This window comes from Apiospora hydei (assembly GCF_038363865.1).
Source record: "Apiospora hydei strain CBS 114990 chromosome Unknown utg000005l_segment0_segment0, whole genome shotgun sequence".
Classification (NCBI taxonomy): domain Eukaryota; kingdom Fungi; phylum Ascomycota; class Sordariomycetes; order Amphisphaeriales; family Apiosporaceae; genus Apiospora; species Apiospora hydei.
The window spans coordinates 2,376,022-2,394,967 of NW_027117364.1; the positions used below are offsets into that span (position 1 = coordinate 2,376,022).

The 18,946-nt window shown below is 54.1% G+C and overlaps 6 protein-coding genes across 6 annotated transcripts; 2 read left to right on the forward strand and 4 right to left on the reverse strand.

The window, feature by feature from the left end:
• Positions 1-1,450: 1,450 nt before the first annotated feature.
• On the reverse strand, positions 1,451-3,879 carry PG997_006215 (uncharacterized protein; the record flags this gene model as incomplete). The annotated part of the gene is made up of 2 exons (XM_066810530.1): positions 1,451-2,597; positions 2,654-3,879. 2 exons carry the CDS (start codon positions 3,877-3,879, stop codon positions 1,451-1,453), a joined length of 2,373 nt encoding a protein of 790 aa, XP_066669453.1.
• A 4,348-nt stretch (positions 3,880-8,227) lies between these two features.
• PG997_006216 (uncharacterized protein) lies at positions 8,228-9,319 on the reverse strand (the record flags this gene model as incomplete). Its single annotated transcript, XM_066810531.1, has 1 exon — positions 8,228-9,319. The coding sequence occupies one exon, from the start codon at positions 9,317-9,319 to the stop codon at positions 8,228-8,230; it is 1,092 nt and encodes a 363-aa protein (XP_066669454.1).
• Positions 9,320-9,664: 345 nt separating this feature from the next.
• Positions 9,665-10,822, forward strand: PG997_006217 (uncharacterized protein; the record flags this gene model as incomplete). The annotated part of the gene is made up of 2 exons (XM_066810532.1): positions 9,665-9,701; positions 9,765-10,822. 2 exons carry the CDS (start codon positions 9,665-9,667, stop codon positions 10,820-10,822), a joined length of 1,095 nt encoding a protein of 364 aa, XP_066669455.1.
• Positions 10,823-10,930: 108 nt separating this feature from the next.
• PG997_006218 (uncharacterized protein) lies at positions 10,931-11,370 on the reverse strand (the record flags this gene model as incomplete). Its single annotated transcript, XM_066810533.1, has 2 exons — positions 10,931-11,185; positions 11,263-11,370. 2 exons carry the CDS (start codon positions 11,368-11,370, stop codon positions 10,931-10,933), a joined length of 363 nt encoding a protein of 120 aa, XP_066669456.1.
• Positions 11,371-12,685: 1,315 nt separating this feature from the next.
• Positions 12,686-14,238, forward strand: PG997_006219 (3-keto-steroid reductase; the record flags this gene model as incomplete). The annotated part of the gene is made up of 2 exons (XM_066810534.1): positions 12,686-12,756; positions 12,861-14,238. 2 exons carry the CDS (start codon positions 12,686-12,688, stop codon positions 14,236-14,238), a joined length of 1,449 nt encoding a protein of 482 aa, XP_066669457.1.
• A 564-nt stretch (positions 14,239-14,802) lies between these two features.
• On the reverse strand, positions 14,803-17,040 carry PG997_006220 (major facilitator superfamily domain-containing protein; the record flags this gene model as incomplete). The annotated part of the gene is made up of 3 exons (XM_066810535.1): positions 14,803-16,029; positions 16,381-16,424; positions 16,530-17,040. 3 exons carry the CDS (start codon positions 17,038-17,040, stop codon positions 14,803-14,805), a joined length of 1,782 nt encoding a protein of 593 aa, XP_066669458.1.
• Between the last annotated feature and the right edge of the window lie 1,906 nt (positions 17,041-18,946).

Here is an 18,946-nt window from a genome sequence, read left to right on the forward strand (position 1 = left end):
CAATTAAAAATGAATACCCCTGCCTCTGTATTTTCTGATACATAGAAAGCCGCCCCTGTCACTGCCTCGGCCTGAAGGTTTTCCTAGCGAGCGACTCGCGTGTCTTCCCCAGGAAAGCACCACCAGTCCACCACCACCACGGAAGGCCTAAGGCTAGACGGATTCTGCGACTTGTGGATAAAGGAGCATACCGCTCTATTTCTAATCCCTAGGTACAGTAAAGTACATAATCATTAGAGCAGCTTGCTTCAGCTATCATGTATCTATCTAGGCGTGTGCTGCGCGGGGGACCATTGAGTACATGAATATATCCCACCGGCACAGGATGCTTATGGCATCATCATCCATCATCACATGAAGGCGAACTTATACAACTACTCTCACGGGGCGCATCAAAAGATCACCTTCTCCAGACACAAATATGGAAAACCCGCGCCATAAACTATCAGGTCAAACGTACATGCCGAGCTATCACGAGTGTTCCATGGAGAGTACGCCAGCGGCAAGCTACGGGCTGCAGTGCGGTCGCTCGACTCATGACTTCTTCCCAAGTGGCAACGCGGAACGCGGAACGCTCTCGTGGGCTGATAAGCTTCAAAATAGACCACACGACGAACAACGTGGCCTTTACAATGAAGTGAAGAAATCAACAACAGATGGGGGATAATAAGCCACTTTCAATTCTGTGGATGGCATACTATATCACAACGCTTGCCTTTTTTTTTTGACACATATATACAAGATTTCCTAGCTCTCAGCGTGGCTGACCCAAAGCCTACGCGATACTTCTAAGCAACCGTCGGACAAACTGACCACAACCAACGCACGCACACACACACAAGGCTCGTCTCTGCCACTGCCGGACGTGGCCAGTTCGCGGGGGTACCACATCGCAGCCTCTCCTGTGCCCAACATTCTCTGTCCAACAACGGGGACATGGCAATCTCATACCTAATGATATGCGAAAACCGAGCAATCCAGGAATACACCGTTCGAATGTGTTGCTGTAGAAGATATGCATGTGCCAAGGCGCCATCACACCAACTAGGTATAACAAACGACTACTAGCTAATAGCGACAAGATATGTAAAATGGTGTCGGGGATTCGTGAAGGGATTGGAAGAAGCTCTAGCAATGCCAATTAAACGCCGGTCCTTTCTTTGGGTGCAACAGGGAAAACACAAGTAGTTGGCTCCATGCAGCCAACAATATCCGGATAACCATGCCGTTCCATTCCAGTCGTAAAAAAAAGATAACAAGATGAAAGAAAAGTAAAACACGATACTCCATAGCGCCGCCCAGAAATATGACATGATGCTGTTTGCGCCAGAATATGTTGTGCAGTAGATACATAGTATGAGATGATTGGGGTCGTGATAAAATCCGTACAGCGAACCAGGGACATATAGGCGGCATCCTTAGGTAAGCCACCACATGCAACCACAGTTGCTCATGTCTTTTCCGACATCGCGAGCCTCAATGGAGTGGCCAAGGTACTTCTCGATATCGCGTCTCCTAATTCGCCGGGAGGGTTGGAGTTGGAATTGGAGCTTGAACTGGACGTTCGCTCATCTTCAATGATGGACACCTCTACAAAGTTGCCCTCCTTGTCCACCACCGGCTCAGCGCCTTGTCCGTTTGCTAGGATGTTGTACTGCCTGCAAAAGGGCGTACGACCCCTTCCGTCTGCCACTCGACGTTCTTCGAGTTTGACAACACGAGGATACGAAGACTTGTTCGAGGTAGGCGTGGTGGCCTGGAAGGGGTTCGTGGGCGTTGATGTCGGGGTGACAGTTGTGGTAGACACGATAGGTGGTTGCGTGAGCATTCTCTCATCGCCACCTGTGTATGCAGTGGGTGGGTAACCGGGCATGATCAGATTCTCACCCGGGCCGGTATAAGGACCTGTGTAACTAACACTTGGAGTCTGCATAGAAGCACTGGATGAGGAACTGCCGGTCACAATCGGGTTACGGCTGCTGTTCTGCGAAGCATAGATGAAAGTTTCCAAGAGGGTACCTCCCCAATGACAAATCCATGGTTTGTCTCCTGGGTGCGCCACGCCCTTCCGCTTGAATTGGTCACTGAAATCAGCAGCCTTGCGGCCTCGCTTGAATCTGGGGCTCTCGGTGCTTTCCGAAGTTGGCATCGCGGCAGATATCGAGGCCGTCGTTGATGGGAAAAGCTCCTCGGGAATAATGACTGTCTTGTTATACGGCAGTTCAAAAGCCCATGCCGGACCTCGCCCAGGCTCGTTCGTGTCGTTCACCAGGATCAACTGCACGTCCTGAATAGACGGAGGCTGCATGCCGTACGTGAACACACTGTTCGCCAACGTCAGAGAGCTGTTGTAGCTCAAGCTTGCCGCATACTGTGAAGTAGCTGGCTCATCATCCAGTGCTTTGATAGTCAAAGTTAGCTGGGAGAAGATGATGTTACAGTTCCATGCTTGAGCCTGGGTAGTATCGTTGAAACAGGTGCTCGGAGAACGGTCCAAGGACAGAGGTAGAGTGTAGTCTCCAGTGGCCAAAGGTGCAAGACCGGGTGGGAGTGTAGGCCATGGCACGACGTCAAGTGTCACAGATGGTGTAGTATCACTGCCACGTGGGATTAGTAACCAAACGCCATGTTATGTCAGAACCATATGACTTACCTGCTAGCTGGTGGGCTGGGTGGAGGTCTTTGATGTTTACCGCCAAAGAAGGTACCCAAAATCGCTCCTAGGACGATGGCGAGCATGACGAGTACGATGGCTGTCAAAGCGATTGCCCAGCACGGGACAACTCCCCATACTTTCCTCTTAGCTGCCTTTTGCCAGTCGTTCAGTTTCTCCTTCTCGTTGGTAATACTCATTGCAGCAGTATTGATGTCGTGGTGGCTGACATCAGTCTGGAAACTCCTCATTGACTGCCTTGACAAGGGCGAGTTGGCACCGTTGGTATGTAAGTCCTCCGTTGAGGCAAACTCGGGGTTCCGTGTTGCAAGTCCCAATCCCCCAGCACCTGGTATGGAGCTGCTTGGCGCGTGCCTTGGTGATTGGGGCTGGGGTTGGGGTTGAGGAGTTGATGTAGCGGAGACTGGGGCTGGCGCGGGCGTGGTTGACTCCAACGCAACAGCCTTTCTCAGATAAGCCTCTTCTGGGTATCTTGTGTAAGGAGGCAGTTGTTCCGTATGCCCATCCGGCCCAATCATGTCAGCAATCTCTTCCCCGTCCGGACCAATTCGCCGTTGGTACTGATCCGCCGCGCCCGGAAACCCAACTGGTATCGGTGCTGGCGTTATCCGGTCCTCGGTAGTTTCAACCCCAGGCACCGTGTTTTGAGGATACATCTGATAAGGATGCGTTGGACCACGCGGGCCGTGGTATGACGATACCTCGGAGACGGCAGCGGTCGATGCCGTGGTTACACTGGCCGTCCTTTGAAGACGAACATTTTGGGGGTACATCTGATAAGGGAAAGAAGGGCCCGACGGACCCTCATAGGGACTCTCCGGTCGCACAGTACCCGACGTCGACGTCGACGCGCTCGACGTCCTCATCAACGCCGGGGAGGGTGCATGTGTAGGCCCGGTCGCTCCATCATGTCGTAATGTCAGGGAGTCGTGTTGCCGATGAGGTTTGGTTATGCTCGAGGGCCGCGGCGGCGGACTGGAAGTAGGCGCTGGGCCCAGATGTGATGATGGGGGCTGTGGGTTCGCGTAATGATTCTGGCTAATCTCGGTCGGTCGGAACCCATCAGAAATCCCCGCCGCCTCCAGATCGTAGTCATCATCGTCATCCAGCGCGGATGAAGTCGAAACCCGTACCGACGTCCGGACGGACCCTGAACGGTCCAGGTCGGACGCCTTGTTGTTGTCGTTGTTTTTTGAGCCGCTCATCGCGTCGGATGTTGTTGGGGTCGAGTAGTTGAATTGAAGGAATGCTGCTTTCACAGCATGGGGCTGCACTGCAGCATCGAATGAGCAATTGAAAGACGATGAAACGAGCTTGTCGATTGGACGGGTTGTCGTGCTGCCGATTGAAGATACGCTGGAGCCGGTCCTGGCCTGTCCAGAATTGGACTCGTCGTCGTGTTGGGAGATACACTCGAATTGACCACTCTATCCTTCGCCTGTTCGCAAATCGAATGTTGGTTTCGTGAGTTGTTTTTTGGTGTGCAGAGGAAGATGTTTGACAGGAAGGGGAAAGCCAGGAACAGCAGAGTGGCAGTGCTGAACGTGCGAGCAGCCAGATGGACCTCAGTCATCAGCGAGAGGGTGTGTGCCGGTGCGAGAATAGTGGGCTTGGGTCGGGTGGACTGGGCTCGAGTGCGTGGTGCTGGGCTGGCTGGCTGGCTGGCTGGCTGGCTGGCTGGGGGGCGCTTGTTCCTCCCACTACAAGTACTGTATCCTGACCTTGGGACTAAACCACCCCGGCGGCGGGACTGGACAGTGGTGACTGACTGGACTGGACAACTGGACTCGGGCTGGGGACTTGGGACTGCACGATTGGAACAACTGAACTGAGCACATTTGCACAGAAAGTGGGAAGATGGGGTACTGGGAAGCAGGAGGCGGACCATTCAAAACCAGGGAACGGCTGGTCTCCTGGAGTGGTTTCGGACTTGGTGCTTGGGGGAGGGAGAGGAGAAGAAGCGAAGAGCCCGCAGTGTGCCCGCGTGCGCGCAGCAGCTTGTTTCCCAGTCCCGTTGCGCTGCTACTTTCCCTCAGGTCGCGAGGTGAGGTGCCAGTGCTAATTGGTGGGCGCAGCTTTTCGGTTGGGTGGTAGGAGCTAAGGAGCTAAGGAGGAAGGAGGAAGGAGGAACAAGCCTAAGCACCTAAGGGTAGGGTTCCTTGCAACTCTCACCCACCCCTGGCGCCTTGGAACGTGAACCCTGGAATCGCGCGAATGCGTCGATCTTTCCCAGTTTGCCCATCCGCTACAGCGCACTATTCAAGCCAATCATGTGTTTTTGGCCTGTACGGTCTGAGAGTTTCGATTAGACTTTCCGACTATAAACTCCAATTCTCCCTTGTTTTGTTGCACCGCAGGCGAGGAAGGGGGAAAAAGGAGAAGGTTTGCTCTCAGACTCTCTGCTTGTGCTCTTGGTGCGAAGCCCGATCGAGGCCGCTCGATGGACTGTTGCAATCCAAGTCAAACACCATCCGACTTGTGGGCTTTGGTCGCCCCAACCGCCATCGCCCAACTGTGGGTACTAGAGCGTGTACCGGCAGTGGTACAGCTAGTTGAGGGCATACCGCATATTGGAGACTCAAGTACAGTAAGGTCTAGGGCATAGTAACCTTGTAGGCAGACAGATCGAACTGGGATCGAGAAAGAAAAAAAAAAGGCCAGCATTCATACATTTATGTTACGGTATATGTGTATGTACGCAGTTGTTATGTTTGACACTCGTAATGGCAGGGTTCCAAGACCTTCCCAAGGGTGAAAATACCTACTCGGCGGGTGTCAGCGTTACACGGCCCCTGAAGGATTTGTTACCAGGTCCATTGCGGGGCCTAGAGAGTAATCAGGAGTAAAAAAAATATATAGCTGGCTATAGATAGATTGTTTCCCTCTGTCACCTGCGGCTAGTTCTTCTGTTTCTGTTTTGCTTCTCGTGCTGCTCTTACCACCACTGTTTGCAGTTTGCGGCAATAAACCTTTCCGCCAGACGTCCTTTTCGGCTGGAGCGGCATGGCCTAGCCAGGGTCTTGGCATCCTCTTCGAACAACAGCAACACCAAGCCAACAGCAGCTACCCCATCGTGCACTGCACCTGCATGCAACGCCCAATCTGACAAGAGAGAGAAAGTAAACAATCATGAGTGTCGTCATGGGGTAATCTGGGTGTCGGCGCCGACAAACAAGCCAGCACCGGCAGCGAGAGGGGGAGAGAGATTGGTTGGCCATGGGGAGACGCTGTCACACGTCTTTGAACCTGAACCTGAACCTGAACCTGAACCTGAACGAGAAACCCCGATCGGTATTGAGACGGAATGTTCCATTGTGGTTCCCCTCGTACCCGTCTCACCACATCAGTCATGGATGAGCTCATAGTAGACTGTAATTATTGCATATTGACTTGTTCGCCTTCACCGATGATACGGTATTATATGGCCCCCTCACAGCCCGTCTTAGGGTGGTAGTTGGTCATAATAGAGGCAAGCTATCACCGACGATTCCTCTTTTTAGCCTACGGCAGGTGGAGATTTACCTCGCCAGCCTTCCAAGTACTGCCGATAACTCACCTGGTCTGCTACTTCGCTGTCACGATTGGGAACAAGAATCGTCGAAAGTATCTGCTTGCCTCGCATGTCAGCTGAGGAAGGACCGGTTGGTAGGTGAGCGTATTCTTGCAAGGCGCCCTCCGTTTCGCTTGGGAAATGTCGATTCATGATCGACCGAGATCTTGGCGATCTCTTCTCCAGATTGTTCCCTGCTGTTGCTCCGACGAGAACAAGAATTGCGATACTATTGTGGCCATCTAATGTAACTCGCTACCTACCAAAGTCGGTTGAACCGTTGGCTTATTGTGGCTGGTCATTGGTAGCTTCACACGCTGGGCGGGTCACCCGGTTAAAGTCGATGTATTCTGGAGTCGCAATCGTTGTTCATCGGCTCTCTTCTTGCTTGCAGAGGGGGAAATGCTGTGTGAGCCAAACGGGCATCGCCCACATGCACGCGCATACAGGAGAAATCCAAAATGGGGTGGCCTGAACCGGTCAAGTGACGGGGAAGCTGAAACTCAATGTCTGAGCCCTTGAAGGTTATGGGCTCTGGGAATTACCATCGTTGCCCCGGCTGGGCACCGGCCGGAGTAGAAGGTCGGACGAAGCGTAGGATGGCAGAGGTGGTGCATGGCATGTGTGGCAGACAGCGGCATCAAATGCAACATTGAACTGCAAACGGTACCAGATACCCTCTTCGACTCCGTACCTACCAAAACGTGGTTCATTTGGGAACACCAGACTTGAATGTTGAACTGGAGGGAAAATATGAGCCACACTCTTTCCAGGAGACTCCACCAATCATGAAAGGTCGGCAGTTGACATGTAGGTATTGACCAACCAGACCTCGTGCTTGTCCGAGCTCGGGGACCCGGTAGGTACATGTATGTACCTAATGTATGTAGTTGACATCTGCATCGGAATTGGAAGATGGTCTCACGACTCAGCATCATTCGCCAAGGAAGGAGAGAGAAACAAAGCCAGCAATTCCAAGGAAACTCGACGTCATCGCGACACTACCACGCACACATAAACACACAGACACGGCCAGCATGGCAGGAACGCACAGCGTTTCGACCAGGTATCCCTGAATGCTCAAGGGGCCCTGAGTTCCGCAGGCCGGCCCAGCTCCACTTGGGGAAGGCGAAGAAAATTTGAGCCTCAACTTCCAATCCAGCCGATAGCCGGCGGCCACGCATATACTACAAGTACATCCATTCTCTTTGGAGAATGCTCTCGAGTTGATCGCGGTGGGACTCTGTACTGCTGTACATACTTGTCTTCACCGATCACGAAGGGCTGCATACATCCAACGTCGATAGGGGCGGATACCGTGGCATCTAATACTTGTACGAACGCTGCCGAGCTGCCGAACGACAAATGCAAAAAAATCTGCCAGAAAATTCCAGTTTTCGTGGGCGGAGAGAGGCGGGGAGGAAATAAGGGCCCATAGAGAACTTGAGAGCAAAACGTGCGACCAGCATGTTGCTGGAGGAACTGGAGTCATCCAGATAGCCGTGCCCATGCAGCCAGCGACTGATAGCAAGCTTGTCACCCACTCCCTCCCAAACGCCCGGGAATTCGGCGCTCGGGACTATTAAACAAACCTACAGCACTTCTTCACACACCGAGTAAGGATATAGGCGGCACGACAAGAACCAACGCCATAGCACAGATACATAGCCAGTGCCTGACGATAGTGGAGCGGTTTACCATTGGCCATAGCCTCAGCTGCCAGCGATCAACTCTGTTAGTTGAGATGTAGGCAGCCATAATACTCCTGTCAACAGTCAAGTGTCGACGAGATGCTCCAAGACGAAGTTGACCCCTTTGGTGGACCAGCACTGGTTAGGAAACGGTGGTGCCATTGCAAACTGTAATCTGGTGTAGTGGTTGCTTGATATCGAAATGATGTTGAGCCGCTCTGGGGTATATGGTATATGTATGTAGCTACGAAAGGCAAGTGTACTTCATCGAATCGGCGGCGATGCTCTATAACGCACAGACGGATGACATCGTCATTTTCTTGTATCTGCATCAGCCGTGCTGCTGTCCTTCCCTGTAGTGTTAGTAGTAGTTCCCAACTCGCCCGCGAGCCCATCGAGAAAGTCCCCAGCCAGCTTCTGTGCCCTCTTCTCGCCAATCTTGCGCCTCCGCTCCTCGATCTCCCTCTTCCTCTTCTCCTTCTCGGCTTCCCTCTCGCGCCGTACGCGTTCCGTAGTCTCGCGCTCGGCAGCCAGGCTGTCCATCTCCTTCTGGCGACTCTCCTTATCCTTGCTGAAGTGGAAGAAGCCGACGCCCTTGTTGCGGATCTCGGCATTGCCGTCGTAGTGCGTGTCGTCGGGCGGCGTGGGCTCCCGGTCGCGCTTGGCCGCCAGCTCCTCCATCTTATCCCACGTCTCGTCCTCGGGGTTGAACGCGTGGCTCTGGATCCAGTCGCCATAAATCACTTTTTCGGGGGCCCGCGGCCGCGCGCTCATGCGGTCGAGCTCCTCGGCGCCCAGCGCCCTCCGCTGCGCCCGCCGCTGCTGCCACTCATACTCGACACGGGTCCCGCGTCGCGTGCGCCCAAAGTCGTCTTTGTATTCGATGATCTCGTCGTCTGCTGGATCATGGCTCTCAGAGCCGGACGACTCGCTGTCTACATCTGGGTAGCCGTCGTCCTGGTCCGCGGGATTCCTCAGCGCCCACTTGGCATCGAAATCCACTAGAGGCGCTGTCTCGCCCTCTTTGGCAATGTAATCTCCCCGTTTCATGGCTGTGTACAGACGGGCTTTCTCTTGCATCTTGCGCCGCGCCCGCGCAAAGTCATGCTTCTCTTCTTCGGTACCCTGGACATCTTTGAGATTGATGGGTTTACCAGAGGCGGGTCCTTCCTTTGGATCTGAAGTTGGAGTTTGTTTCCGTTTCGCTTTCACGTTGAATAGGTCGTCGTTCTTTTTGGAAGTGCGTAAGCGGCCGGACGCGGACGAAGCTGCTGGTGCACCAGAAGAAGGCGTCGAGAGGAGGGACGTAAGCTGTGAGGTGAATGCCAGCGAGCTTGAAAGAGGGATCTCTTTCTTTTGTCGCTTTGCAGGCCGTTGGCCGTATAGAGGCGGGTCCTGGGGCATGGTAGTAGATGGCGAGGGCGCCGAGGGTTAAAGCATCAAGTCTTGAAGGATGATATCAACGCTCTTCTTGGACGGTTCTATTTGATGCGACTGTATGTCATTGGCTGGTAGTGGACATATGTTTGACGTTGTACACTATGAAGTATGTAGGTACCTCCAATGAACAACCCCCACTACTTTTTAAGCTTCAGGCGTCCCCTAAATCCAGCTGTTGCCCCGCGATCGGCCAGCGACATAAGGAAATATACTCATACAACCCCACGCTCACTGGGAGAATCTCTACCAACAACCACTTGAGACGCCAAGTTGCTGTAGTCTGTATTGCCGGATCTGGTAATTATCAAAATGGCCTCAACAAACCAAGTTTTCATTGCCGTCATTGGTAAGCAGCGGATCTGTGTGGTTTCTATTGGTCTGGTAGATTGCTAACCTTACTTTCTTGCAGGCGCCGGAGGCGTTGGCAAGTGTTTCTTGTCTCAGCTACAGACACTGGCAACTCGACGACCCGTACCCAAGCTTAGCCTTTGCTACATCTCTACAAGCAAGAAGGCTCTTTTCAAGCATGATTATACTTCGATTCCCTACGAGAGCGCCATCAACGACCTTGCCGCTTCTACCGCTGCCCCGCTTGGCCTGACCAAGGTCGTCGACTATCTCGCAGCCGCTCCCTCCAAAGTCGTCCTGGTCGACAACACCAGCTCCCAGGATGTGGCCAATGCATACCCCGTCTTCCTGAGCCGCGGTATCAGCATAGTTACCCCAAACAAGAAGGCCTTCTCCGGCTCTTACACATTGTGGCAAGACATCTTCACAGCTGCTACCACTTCTGGAGCTAAGGTCTATCACGAGTCCTCGGTTGGTGCAGGCCTGCCCGTCATCTCCACCCTCAAGGACCTTGTCGATACTGGAGATGAGGTTACCAAGATTGAGGGTGTCTTCAGTGGTACCATGTCGTTCCTCTTCAACTCCTTTGCCCCTCTCGAGGGCTCCGGCGGCAAGTGGTCCGAGGAAGTTAAGAAAGCCAAGGAGCTTGGGTACACCGAGCCCGACCCTCGTGATGATCTCAACGGTCTTGACGTGGCCCGAAAGTTAACGATTCTCGCTCGATTGGCTGGTCTGCCCGTCGAATCACCCACCTCGTTCCCAGTCCAGAGCCTGATCCCCAAGGAGCTGGAGTCCGTGGCCAGCGGTGACGAGTTCCTCCAGAAGCTTCCAGAGTTCGACTCCCAGATGGAGGAGACCAAGGCAGCAGCTCAGAAGCAGGGCAAGGTGGTACGATTTGTTGGCAGTATTGATGTTGCTACAAAGTCCGTCAAGGTTGGATTGGAGATGTTTGACCGATCACACCCCATTGCCGCTCTCAAGGGAAGCGATAACATCATCAGCTTTTACACTAAGCGATATGGCAGTAACCCCCTCATTGTCCAGGGGGCCGGTGCTGGCGGCGATGTAACAGCCATGGGCGTCACGAGCGACCTGCTGAAGGTTCTGTCTCAGATCTAGAAGAATATGTGGCCAAGAAGACTCCGTAGCACAAAAGCTATATTGTAAAGCTGAACACCCGTAGTCTAACCTCGTTGCGGTAACCTTGCGTTGTGAAAGTGAAAATCATCAAGAGTCAGATGTCGCCGGGAAGCCAGCTCGCTTCAACCCAGCAAAAGTTTGGCCGTGACCCATGAATTGCTCATTGGAGGAGCCGGTAGATATAGCGAAGGGCGGGCTTTGTTTCTGCTCGCTTGGCTGGGCGAGGCTGGGTTGCAACTGGGTAGGAGCAGGTACAGGTCGAGTCAGACGCCAGATCCAGAGACAGAAGTCGAAGACGATTAAACAGAACACGGGAACGGCGAACGAGAGGCTGGCTAGTTTCTGGAGACGGCGGAGTCAGCATCGTGCCAGTTGGTGGGCAAGCATGGCTACTATCAAACAAACACCGGCGCACTCACGAAAAAGAAGGCGATCCATCGAACCAGGCCCCAGATTGTGGCAGGGAGCAAGCCGTCCGTCTGGAGGACGCTGGTGTACCAAGTCATGATCTCGACACCAGAACCCATCGCGGAATCCATCAAATCATCGAACAATCGTACAAGAAACGAGAGGCACCGGTTGAAGGGAGCAGGACGATGGGGATAAGGTATGGTAGCGCAACGAGGATGATGTAGGTTTAATCGTTATCAGCCCTGGGAGATCGACACTGCAGATAGACGACGGGATCAGGACGAGCTAGCCAGGTGTGGTGGAGTGGCGTATCTATGGTTGATTGGCCCAGGTCCAGGTCGGGTGGGAACCGGGATGGCAGCTTGAGAAGTTTATGGACAGGACAGACGTGGGAGAGAGTACGAGTAAGTTGAATCAGGTATGAGGTATGTGTGTACATACATATTAGTCTGAACGGACGGAAGTCTACCGGCCAGGAGAAAAAGGGGAAGTGCAGTTGGACTGGCTACCTACATTTGTATCTAATAAATTCCGTTGGCTGATAGCATGTGACTCTTGACGGCGAGCGAAACCGATATGTTCCGTAATATCAAAGGTCGACGGCAATAATGAGAGATGACACAACAAGCAAGGCAAGCAAGGGCGGCTTCGTCCCTGAAGATCCCCTCAGAATTCCGAAGGTGCATTCGTTGATTAGCGAAAGATCCCGGGCGTGCCTGAACCTGTAGATTTGACAGGCAGAGGCTATCAATGAATGCCGGTGTTTGGGTTTCCTTCTCGCACATCCCGGCGAGACTCGAGAGGCAAGAGACAAGGGGCACGGGAGAGGACAGAGCGTCAAAGTTGTTCTAGAAAGAAAGAAGGGTAGTTGGTTGCCCGTTGGTCATGGCCAAAATCAAATGTGCCTCCCGAATTCGGTGTCCAAGCCTCGGTCCTCGGACCAATGGCTTTTGGAAGTTCAAGAATCAGCCCATTCCACCCTCGCAACTTATGATCGCAAGCTCGTGAGATGTTGTCCATGCAGATGCAGGCCGGCAGGTAACATTAAAATGCATCTGGTCACCTACCTGCGACTTAGCGTGTCCTGCCACATTTCACCGCCCGAATTCCATGGCCAATTGCAACACGGACATGGAGGAAGCCGCCCGCGACCATCTCAGGGATCATGAGACGGAACGGAAGCTGAGGTACAACCTTGGAAGTGGCACGACGGGCACTCCACACAGGTCACTGCCGACCGACTGACTGCTTTCATTCCTTTGATCCATCCTCCCATACCCGCCCAGGATTGGATTCGGGGACCAACGCCAGTCACACCACCATTTGATAGCGTTTGATCTGAAGTGCCCAGGCGAAAGGAGTGGCAGGCGCGCAGCTGGCGTACTTCTCTGTGTGCGCGTGCCGTAGCAGTAAACCGGTGGTTGTCTCGATATGGCAGCCGCTCCGTGGGCCGGCATGCCCAGCAACGAGCAGTTCTTCGTCCTGCTCACCGGTGCCAACAGGTAAATTACTATACTTTTCCGATCCGTGAGCGCCACCGGGGTTGACGATGCTCTTGCGGAGTTATCCGGGTCTGTACACGTGTTTTCTAACGGGAATCCCCCAGTGGTGTCGGACAGGGCATCTGCCAGCGCTTGATTGACGACTTTCTCGCGACCCGCTCCCTCTCCGCACACCTCGTCCTCATCCCGACCACGCGCTCGCCCCAGAAGTCGCGCGAGACCATCGACAGTCTCCGGGCCTACCTGGCCAAGGCCGCGCGCACCTCGACCAAGCTCCGATCCCGCGCCGGCTCCGACTACGACCCCGAGTCGGCCGTCGCCCGCGTTCACCTGCTCGCCGTTGAGGTCGACCTGTGCAAGCTGCCCTCGATCTACGACGCCGCCGCGAAGCTGCTCGGCGGCCAAGTGCGCGACCCGACGGGCGTCGTCGCCGGCGGGCAAGATTTGAAGATCCCCAAGCTTGACGCCGTCTTGTTCAACGCAGGCTACGGAGGATGGGATGGCATCCGTTGGTTCGAGTTTGCAAGGCAATTCTTCACAGTCGGCTTGGTACAATCGACAACTTTCCCTTCTTTCAAGTCGTCGCAAGCGGGCCACACCCTACCACTGCAAGAAGTCCCGGGAAACAAATCAGACGACGAGGACGGCGCCGGCCAACCCAGGCTCGCCGAGGTGTTCTGTGCGAATACATTTGGACACTATGTTCTGGCCCACGAACTGATGCCTCTTTTAACCCGGTCAGACCCTAGCGAGCCTGCCGCGAGGGTAGTCTTTACGTCCTCCATTGACGCCGAGGAGCGCCATCTCGACTTGGACGATTTCCAGGGCTTCAAAAGCACGGCCGCCTACGAGAGCAGCAAGCGTATCACAGACCTCATGTGCCTGACTTCGGAGCTGCCCAGCGTACAAGCCGTCTCCTCGTCCTTCTTCTCCTCCGGGGCGTCGTCCTCCCGAAAGTACACCAAGAAGCCGAGATTGTACCTGTCGCACCCGGGCATAGTCTGCACACCCCTCTTCCCCCTTAATGCCTTTATGTTCTTCTTCTACTACTACGCGATGCTCCTCTCGCGCCTCTTGGGCTCCCCCTGGCACGGCGTCGACCCCTACATCGGCGCCTGCGCCACCGTCTGGCTCGCACTCGAGGACGAGGCGGCCCTGGACGCGAGCCACGCGCAGCGGGTCAAATGGGGCTCCGCCGCCGACCGGCACGGGCGCGCGGACCCCAAGAAGACCGAGGTCGAGGGCTGGGGCTGGGAGGGCAAGGTCGAGGACGCCGAGGCCCTGAAGCGCGACGAGGCCAGCGGGGTCCTGCGGAAGCTCACGGGGCGCAAGTGGGACGCCGTCCAGCTGACCGAGGAGAAGAGAGCCAAGTTTGAGGAGGACGGCGTGCGATGCTGGAAGGAGCTGGAGGCCTTGAGGGGCCGCTGGGAAGAAATCATGGGCCGTCGTCCAAACTCGGCCGAGAAGGTTGGCCAGGCTTAAGGTTTGAACAAATACATGTTCTATCCCGTCGGGCGAGTCTCGGCACCGGACTTTTCGAGAGCGGTCACTTGCCCATGCTTAGGTACCTATCGCACCAGGACTCGCATGTTTTGCTTGTCTGTCCGCATCTTCTTCTCGGAGCCTAAATTTGCCCAAGTCAACCAAATATAGCTATGTAGTAATGCTAATCATATGCATCTGACATGCCTCTATTTACTTCCACGTTAACATGCTTTATATTTGTAACCAACGATATCATATTTGGCCCCTTACATATCTTCACCTGACAATATTTCGACGTCAGACTGGTGGTAGGATAGCCTTGGCGAGATACCTGGCTAGCAATAAGATATGGCTTGTCTCGTTTCTTAGTTTTTATTCATCGGAATTCCTGTAATCGTGGCAGGTATAATATGAGAAACGGTGGCATATGCCAGTTCCCACGAGAAGGTATAGTACAACAAACATAATAACAGCATAATAATATCATACATTAAAAAATTGCTAAACCTGAACACCGCGAGGCATCTCATAACTGCCAACTCCTCTGCTTACCGCGCCTTCTTACGCAACGACAGCCGGTGAACGACGCTTGTCACTACTCGCCCGTTTCAGCTCTACAAATTCGCCGCGGCCGAACAGCCCGAGACAAATGACCAGCGGCACAACGGCCAAAGCCAAGACCGCGTGGAAGATGAGACTCCTCTGCATGTGAAGCGGCGGGTTCGCATCTGAGCCGGTCTTGAGGGCGTCCGAGATGAGGATAAATATGCCGCCGAGGAGCTGGCCCGAGGCCCAGGCCACGGTGCTCGTAACCTCGGGCGAGCACGGATGGGACAGCTCGGTGAGGTACTCGAGAGCGACGGGAACCAGCGAGAAGGACGCAGCCCCGAGTATGGCAAGAACCACGTAAGGACCGGCGAGGCCGGCGGCGTCATGGGTACCCGGCATCCAGATGAATATCAAGTACATGAGGGCGATGACGGGTACCAATGCCTTCAACGCCACCAGGAACAGCTTGGTGCGGTCGAGGATGGGAGAGGTAATAGCCGAAGATACGAGGCCAACGACGATGAGGACGGCGCCTGCAATGCCGGCTTCGTCGCTGGTGTAGCCGTACGGCATCATGGTTTGGTTCAAAATGGTCGAGATACTGTTGAAGAAGCCAACGTAGACGCCGTATGGAATAAGAATCATCCAGACCTCGGGAATGCGGATGACGCGGCGGATCGATGCCACCAAAGGCTCTTTGGGCGAGCTGCCTGACGGGGCTACAGGCGTAGGGGGCGCGGCAGGCGTGAAGAGCGAGGGAATCGAGATGACGGTTGCGATGATAGAGACATACAGCACCGCATTCGACACGTCACGCGGACCAACGACGATGAAAGGTGTGATCAGCTGACCCAGTGCTGCACCAAAGGGATTGGCCAGACTCATGATGGCCGTGGCCCCTACACGACCCCTATGGGTGAACCAGAGGTCCGAGTACGTGGTGGGCGCGCTCAGAACAAAGGTCTGAGCAGCACCAGTGAGGACTTGACCGAACATGACGACACCGAAGTTACCGCCATTGCCAGAATACGAACCGGCATAGCGGATCCAGTTACCAGTCAGTACCAGAACGGAAGCCGTCACGATGGACAGCTTGGGGCCCTTGTGAAGCACATAGATGGTGATGGGACTGGTGACAACGAAGACGAATAGGAAACCTGTGGAGAGCCAGTTGATGGCCGATTCGCTGACATTATAGTATGTCGCCGAGAGCTGTGATACGGGCGAGAAGGTGATCCACTGCGAAGAGGATGCCGCGTTAGTTGCCGTTCACTCAACCACTCCAATGGTAGGAATGGATTCGCGATCCTTACACATAAAAATAGAAAAAGAGCAACACAACTTGGAGCTCTTGACTAACTCGGCAAAATTTCGAGGATGAACAGTAGGGATATACTTGATAATCATAGCCGAAAGTGATTTTGTATGCCAAGTAATAATGTGCACAAGACAGGTAGGAGCAAACTGCGGAGTTGGTTGTGCCATCGCATAACACATAAACAGCCGACCACAATCGCGGCCCGCATATATACATATATATAACAGCGTTTGTCGCAGGGTACTACCGTGCATACACAGTCAAGTATATACAAAGGGGATATTCCACGGCTCCTGCTGTATATGCGGTTTCCCGTCTGCAATGCGACATGGAACCAGGCGCCTGCGGTTCGCTTGTGGAGAACCCACAGTCCACGATAGGACTCGACGGGGAAGAGAGAAAGGAAAAGAAGTATACTTACGTCCCAGCTCACGATAATGTTCAGCAGCGTCAATTGCACCAATCCGAACCACCTCCTCTTTGTAGGTGCGATAGACCACGCCTGCGCGGATGCTACCGTCGTCGCCGTCGAGATCGTTGACCGTTGCTACCATTGCATCGGCGTCGTTGCCGCCGTCGTCGACGTAAAAAGTCTGGCTGTTTTCCTGTGCGACGCCGCCATTCTTCATGTCGCCGTCGCCGTCGCCGTCGCCACCTCGTGAGTCAAGGCGATGGTGGGTCGCTGTCGACAACGTGGGACTCCAGTCGTGGTTCTTGCTGCTGCTCCCCATAGCGCCCAGCGCACCGGTCTGATCCGCTTTGATATCGCCGTCGTCAGAGAAGGAGTGGGTGGAGGTGGTCTCTTCGCTCAACTCTTTCACGCCGTCGTTCTCTCGCAGGGGTTCATGCCGGTGCACAGGAGACGAAGAAGAAGAGGAAGAAGAAGTTGAAGTTGAAGAGGGACCAAGGTTGCGACTGGTGCTGTGCGACATTTGGGATGCTGTCAGTGCTACGCCCAACCCGGAGCCAATGCCACATGCAGTCGCAGTCACAGGGAAAAGCAAGCAGCGTAGGTGCCAAGCGTTCTTCTTCCCACGGGTCCCGTCCTCCGTCAGACTCAGAGCAGGGCAGTCGGGACACCACCACCACCACCACCACACGCGACACTGGCCCCGGGAACGCCTGTTTCTGCTGGTGTGGTATTAGTGGGCGGGCGGGTTCCTGGACGAGGGCTTTGGGCCGCTGGTTGGCTCGCGGCGCCCGGCGCATTGACAGAGGACGATGGGGCTCGGCACGTCGGGCGGGAGAAAAACAGCCTAGAGCCTTATTAGGTACCTAGCAGTGGCTCCCTTTGGAATAATCAGATCCGGGGAAAGTAGTACCTACTGCAATACCTACTAGGTATGTACCTACTAAATAAAGCCGTGGTGCGTGCTGTGCTGTGCTGTGCTGTGCTGGACCTGAACCAGTGGACCGATTGAAGGACTGTTCGTCTCGTCTGTGTCTGTCTGTGTCTTGGGCCAGCGTGGCTCCCCATACCATGGACAATTCAATGTTCAGAGTTTCCCATTAAAGCCTTTCCGCCATTTCATTTCCTCCGCGAGCAGACGGAAACACCCAGTAGTTGAGCACCTGTACATGTAGGTAGGTAGTTGCCAGGGACCATAAAATTCATTCTTGTAATTGAATTGGGGTAGTACCGGCAAATCCCATTTCCTTGAATTATGGGCCGACTTGTCGTTGAGAGCACGACCTTTTGCGGCCACGCCACGGTCTATCCTGCTTTCGTCGAATCACCCGACTTGGCCGTGACCCCATCAATTAAGATCGTTCAAGAGAGGATCCCTTGAGTCTTCAGATGAAGAATATGTAACCAAAACTAACACCTGTGCTGGAACAGTACAGTAGAAAGTTCCAATTACACAAAGAATCGAACCGATCGTCGAGTAGTCTGCCTTAAAGGTACCTACCTACTTACAGGTATCACATGAACTTCTCACTCCTCCAAGGTCTGCTTCAAGACGTTGAAACGAGGCCTCGAACATAACTACCCCCCTTGCCCATGCAATACAACCCCCAAGACCATTCATGCAAGGCATGCATACTCAGATTAGCTTGCGCCTAGAGAACGAACGGGACTTACCCCTCGGCAAATTCTGGTAGTAGGAGGGGGTTTGCCTACTCTGTGCTTCTGTGCAGGAGTCCCAATCCATCAGCCAAGAAAATGTCCAGTTGCAATCAAACCCACGATAGCACGGGGGACGCGGGCTTTGTAGCTTGACTGCTGAGTGGCTTGTCCAAGAGATTACCCGTCATCTCCCCATGTGGTTTTTCCAACATCCCTATGGTCGCTAGCTACTACCAAGCCACATAAGCTTGGCGAGAACCCATCGCCCAAGGTCTCACCCCATCTATCCTGGGTTCCGATGGTCTGGAAGGGGTGGGAAATGCCATCCCATCTGTACGTCGTCCGATAATCAACCGAGCCGGAATCGGGGTACGGGATCATCCACCAAGGCGAATGCCTAATAACAGCCGCAGCGCTCTCTTCCCCGATGCATGGCGTATGTAGGGACGTCATCTGACAAGAGTTTGGTTCATATACTATTCCCAAAACCGTATGAAGAAGTATGAATGCTCTCGCACCTTGAGCATCAGCACGGCCAGCCATTCTCCTATAAGAACGGTGGTGGCTGGCTCCGATATCCATGGAAGAGGTACAGGTCTTGGAAACACTCCCCTCTTCCTGCTCCCTCCTCTCCTCTCCGGTTCGGCAACCCGATAGGGAGAGATGCGTTTGATGGGGACTCTGTAAACTTCCTATCCCAACAGGTAGTATTTATGCATGCAACGACATGACTCCGTCTCACTTGCCCGCTCTTGCCCCCCCCTTCCCAA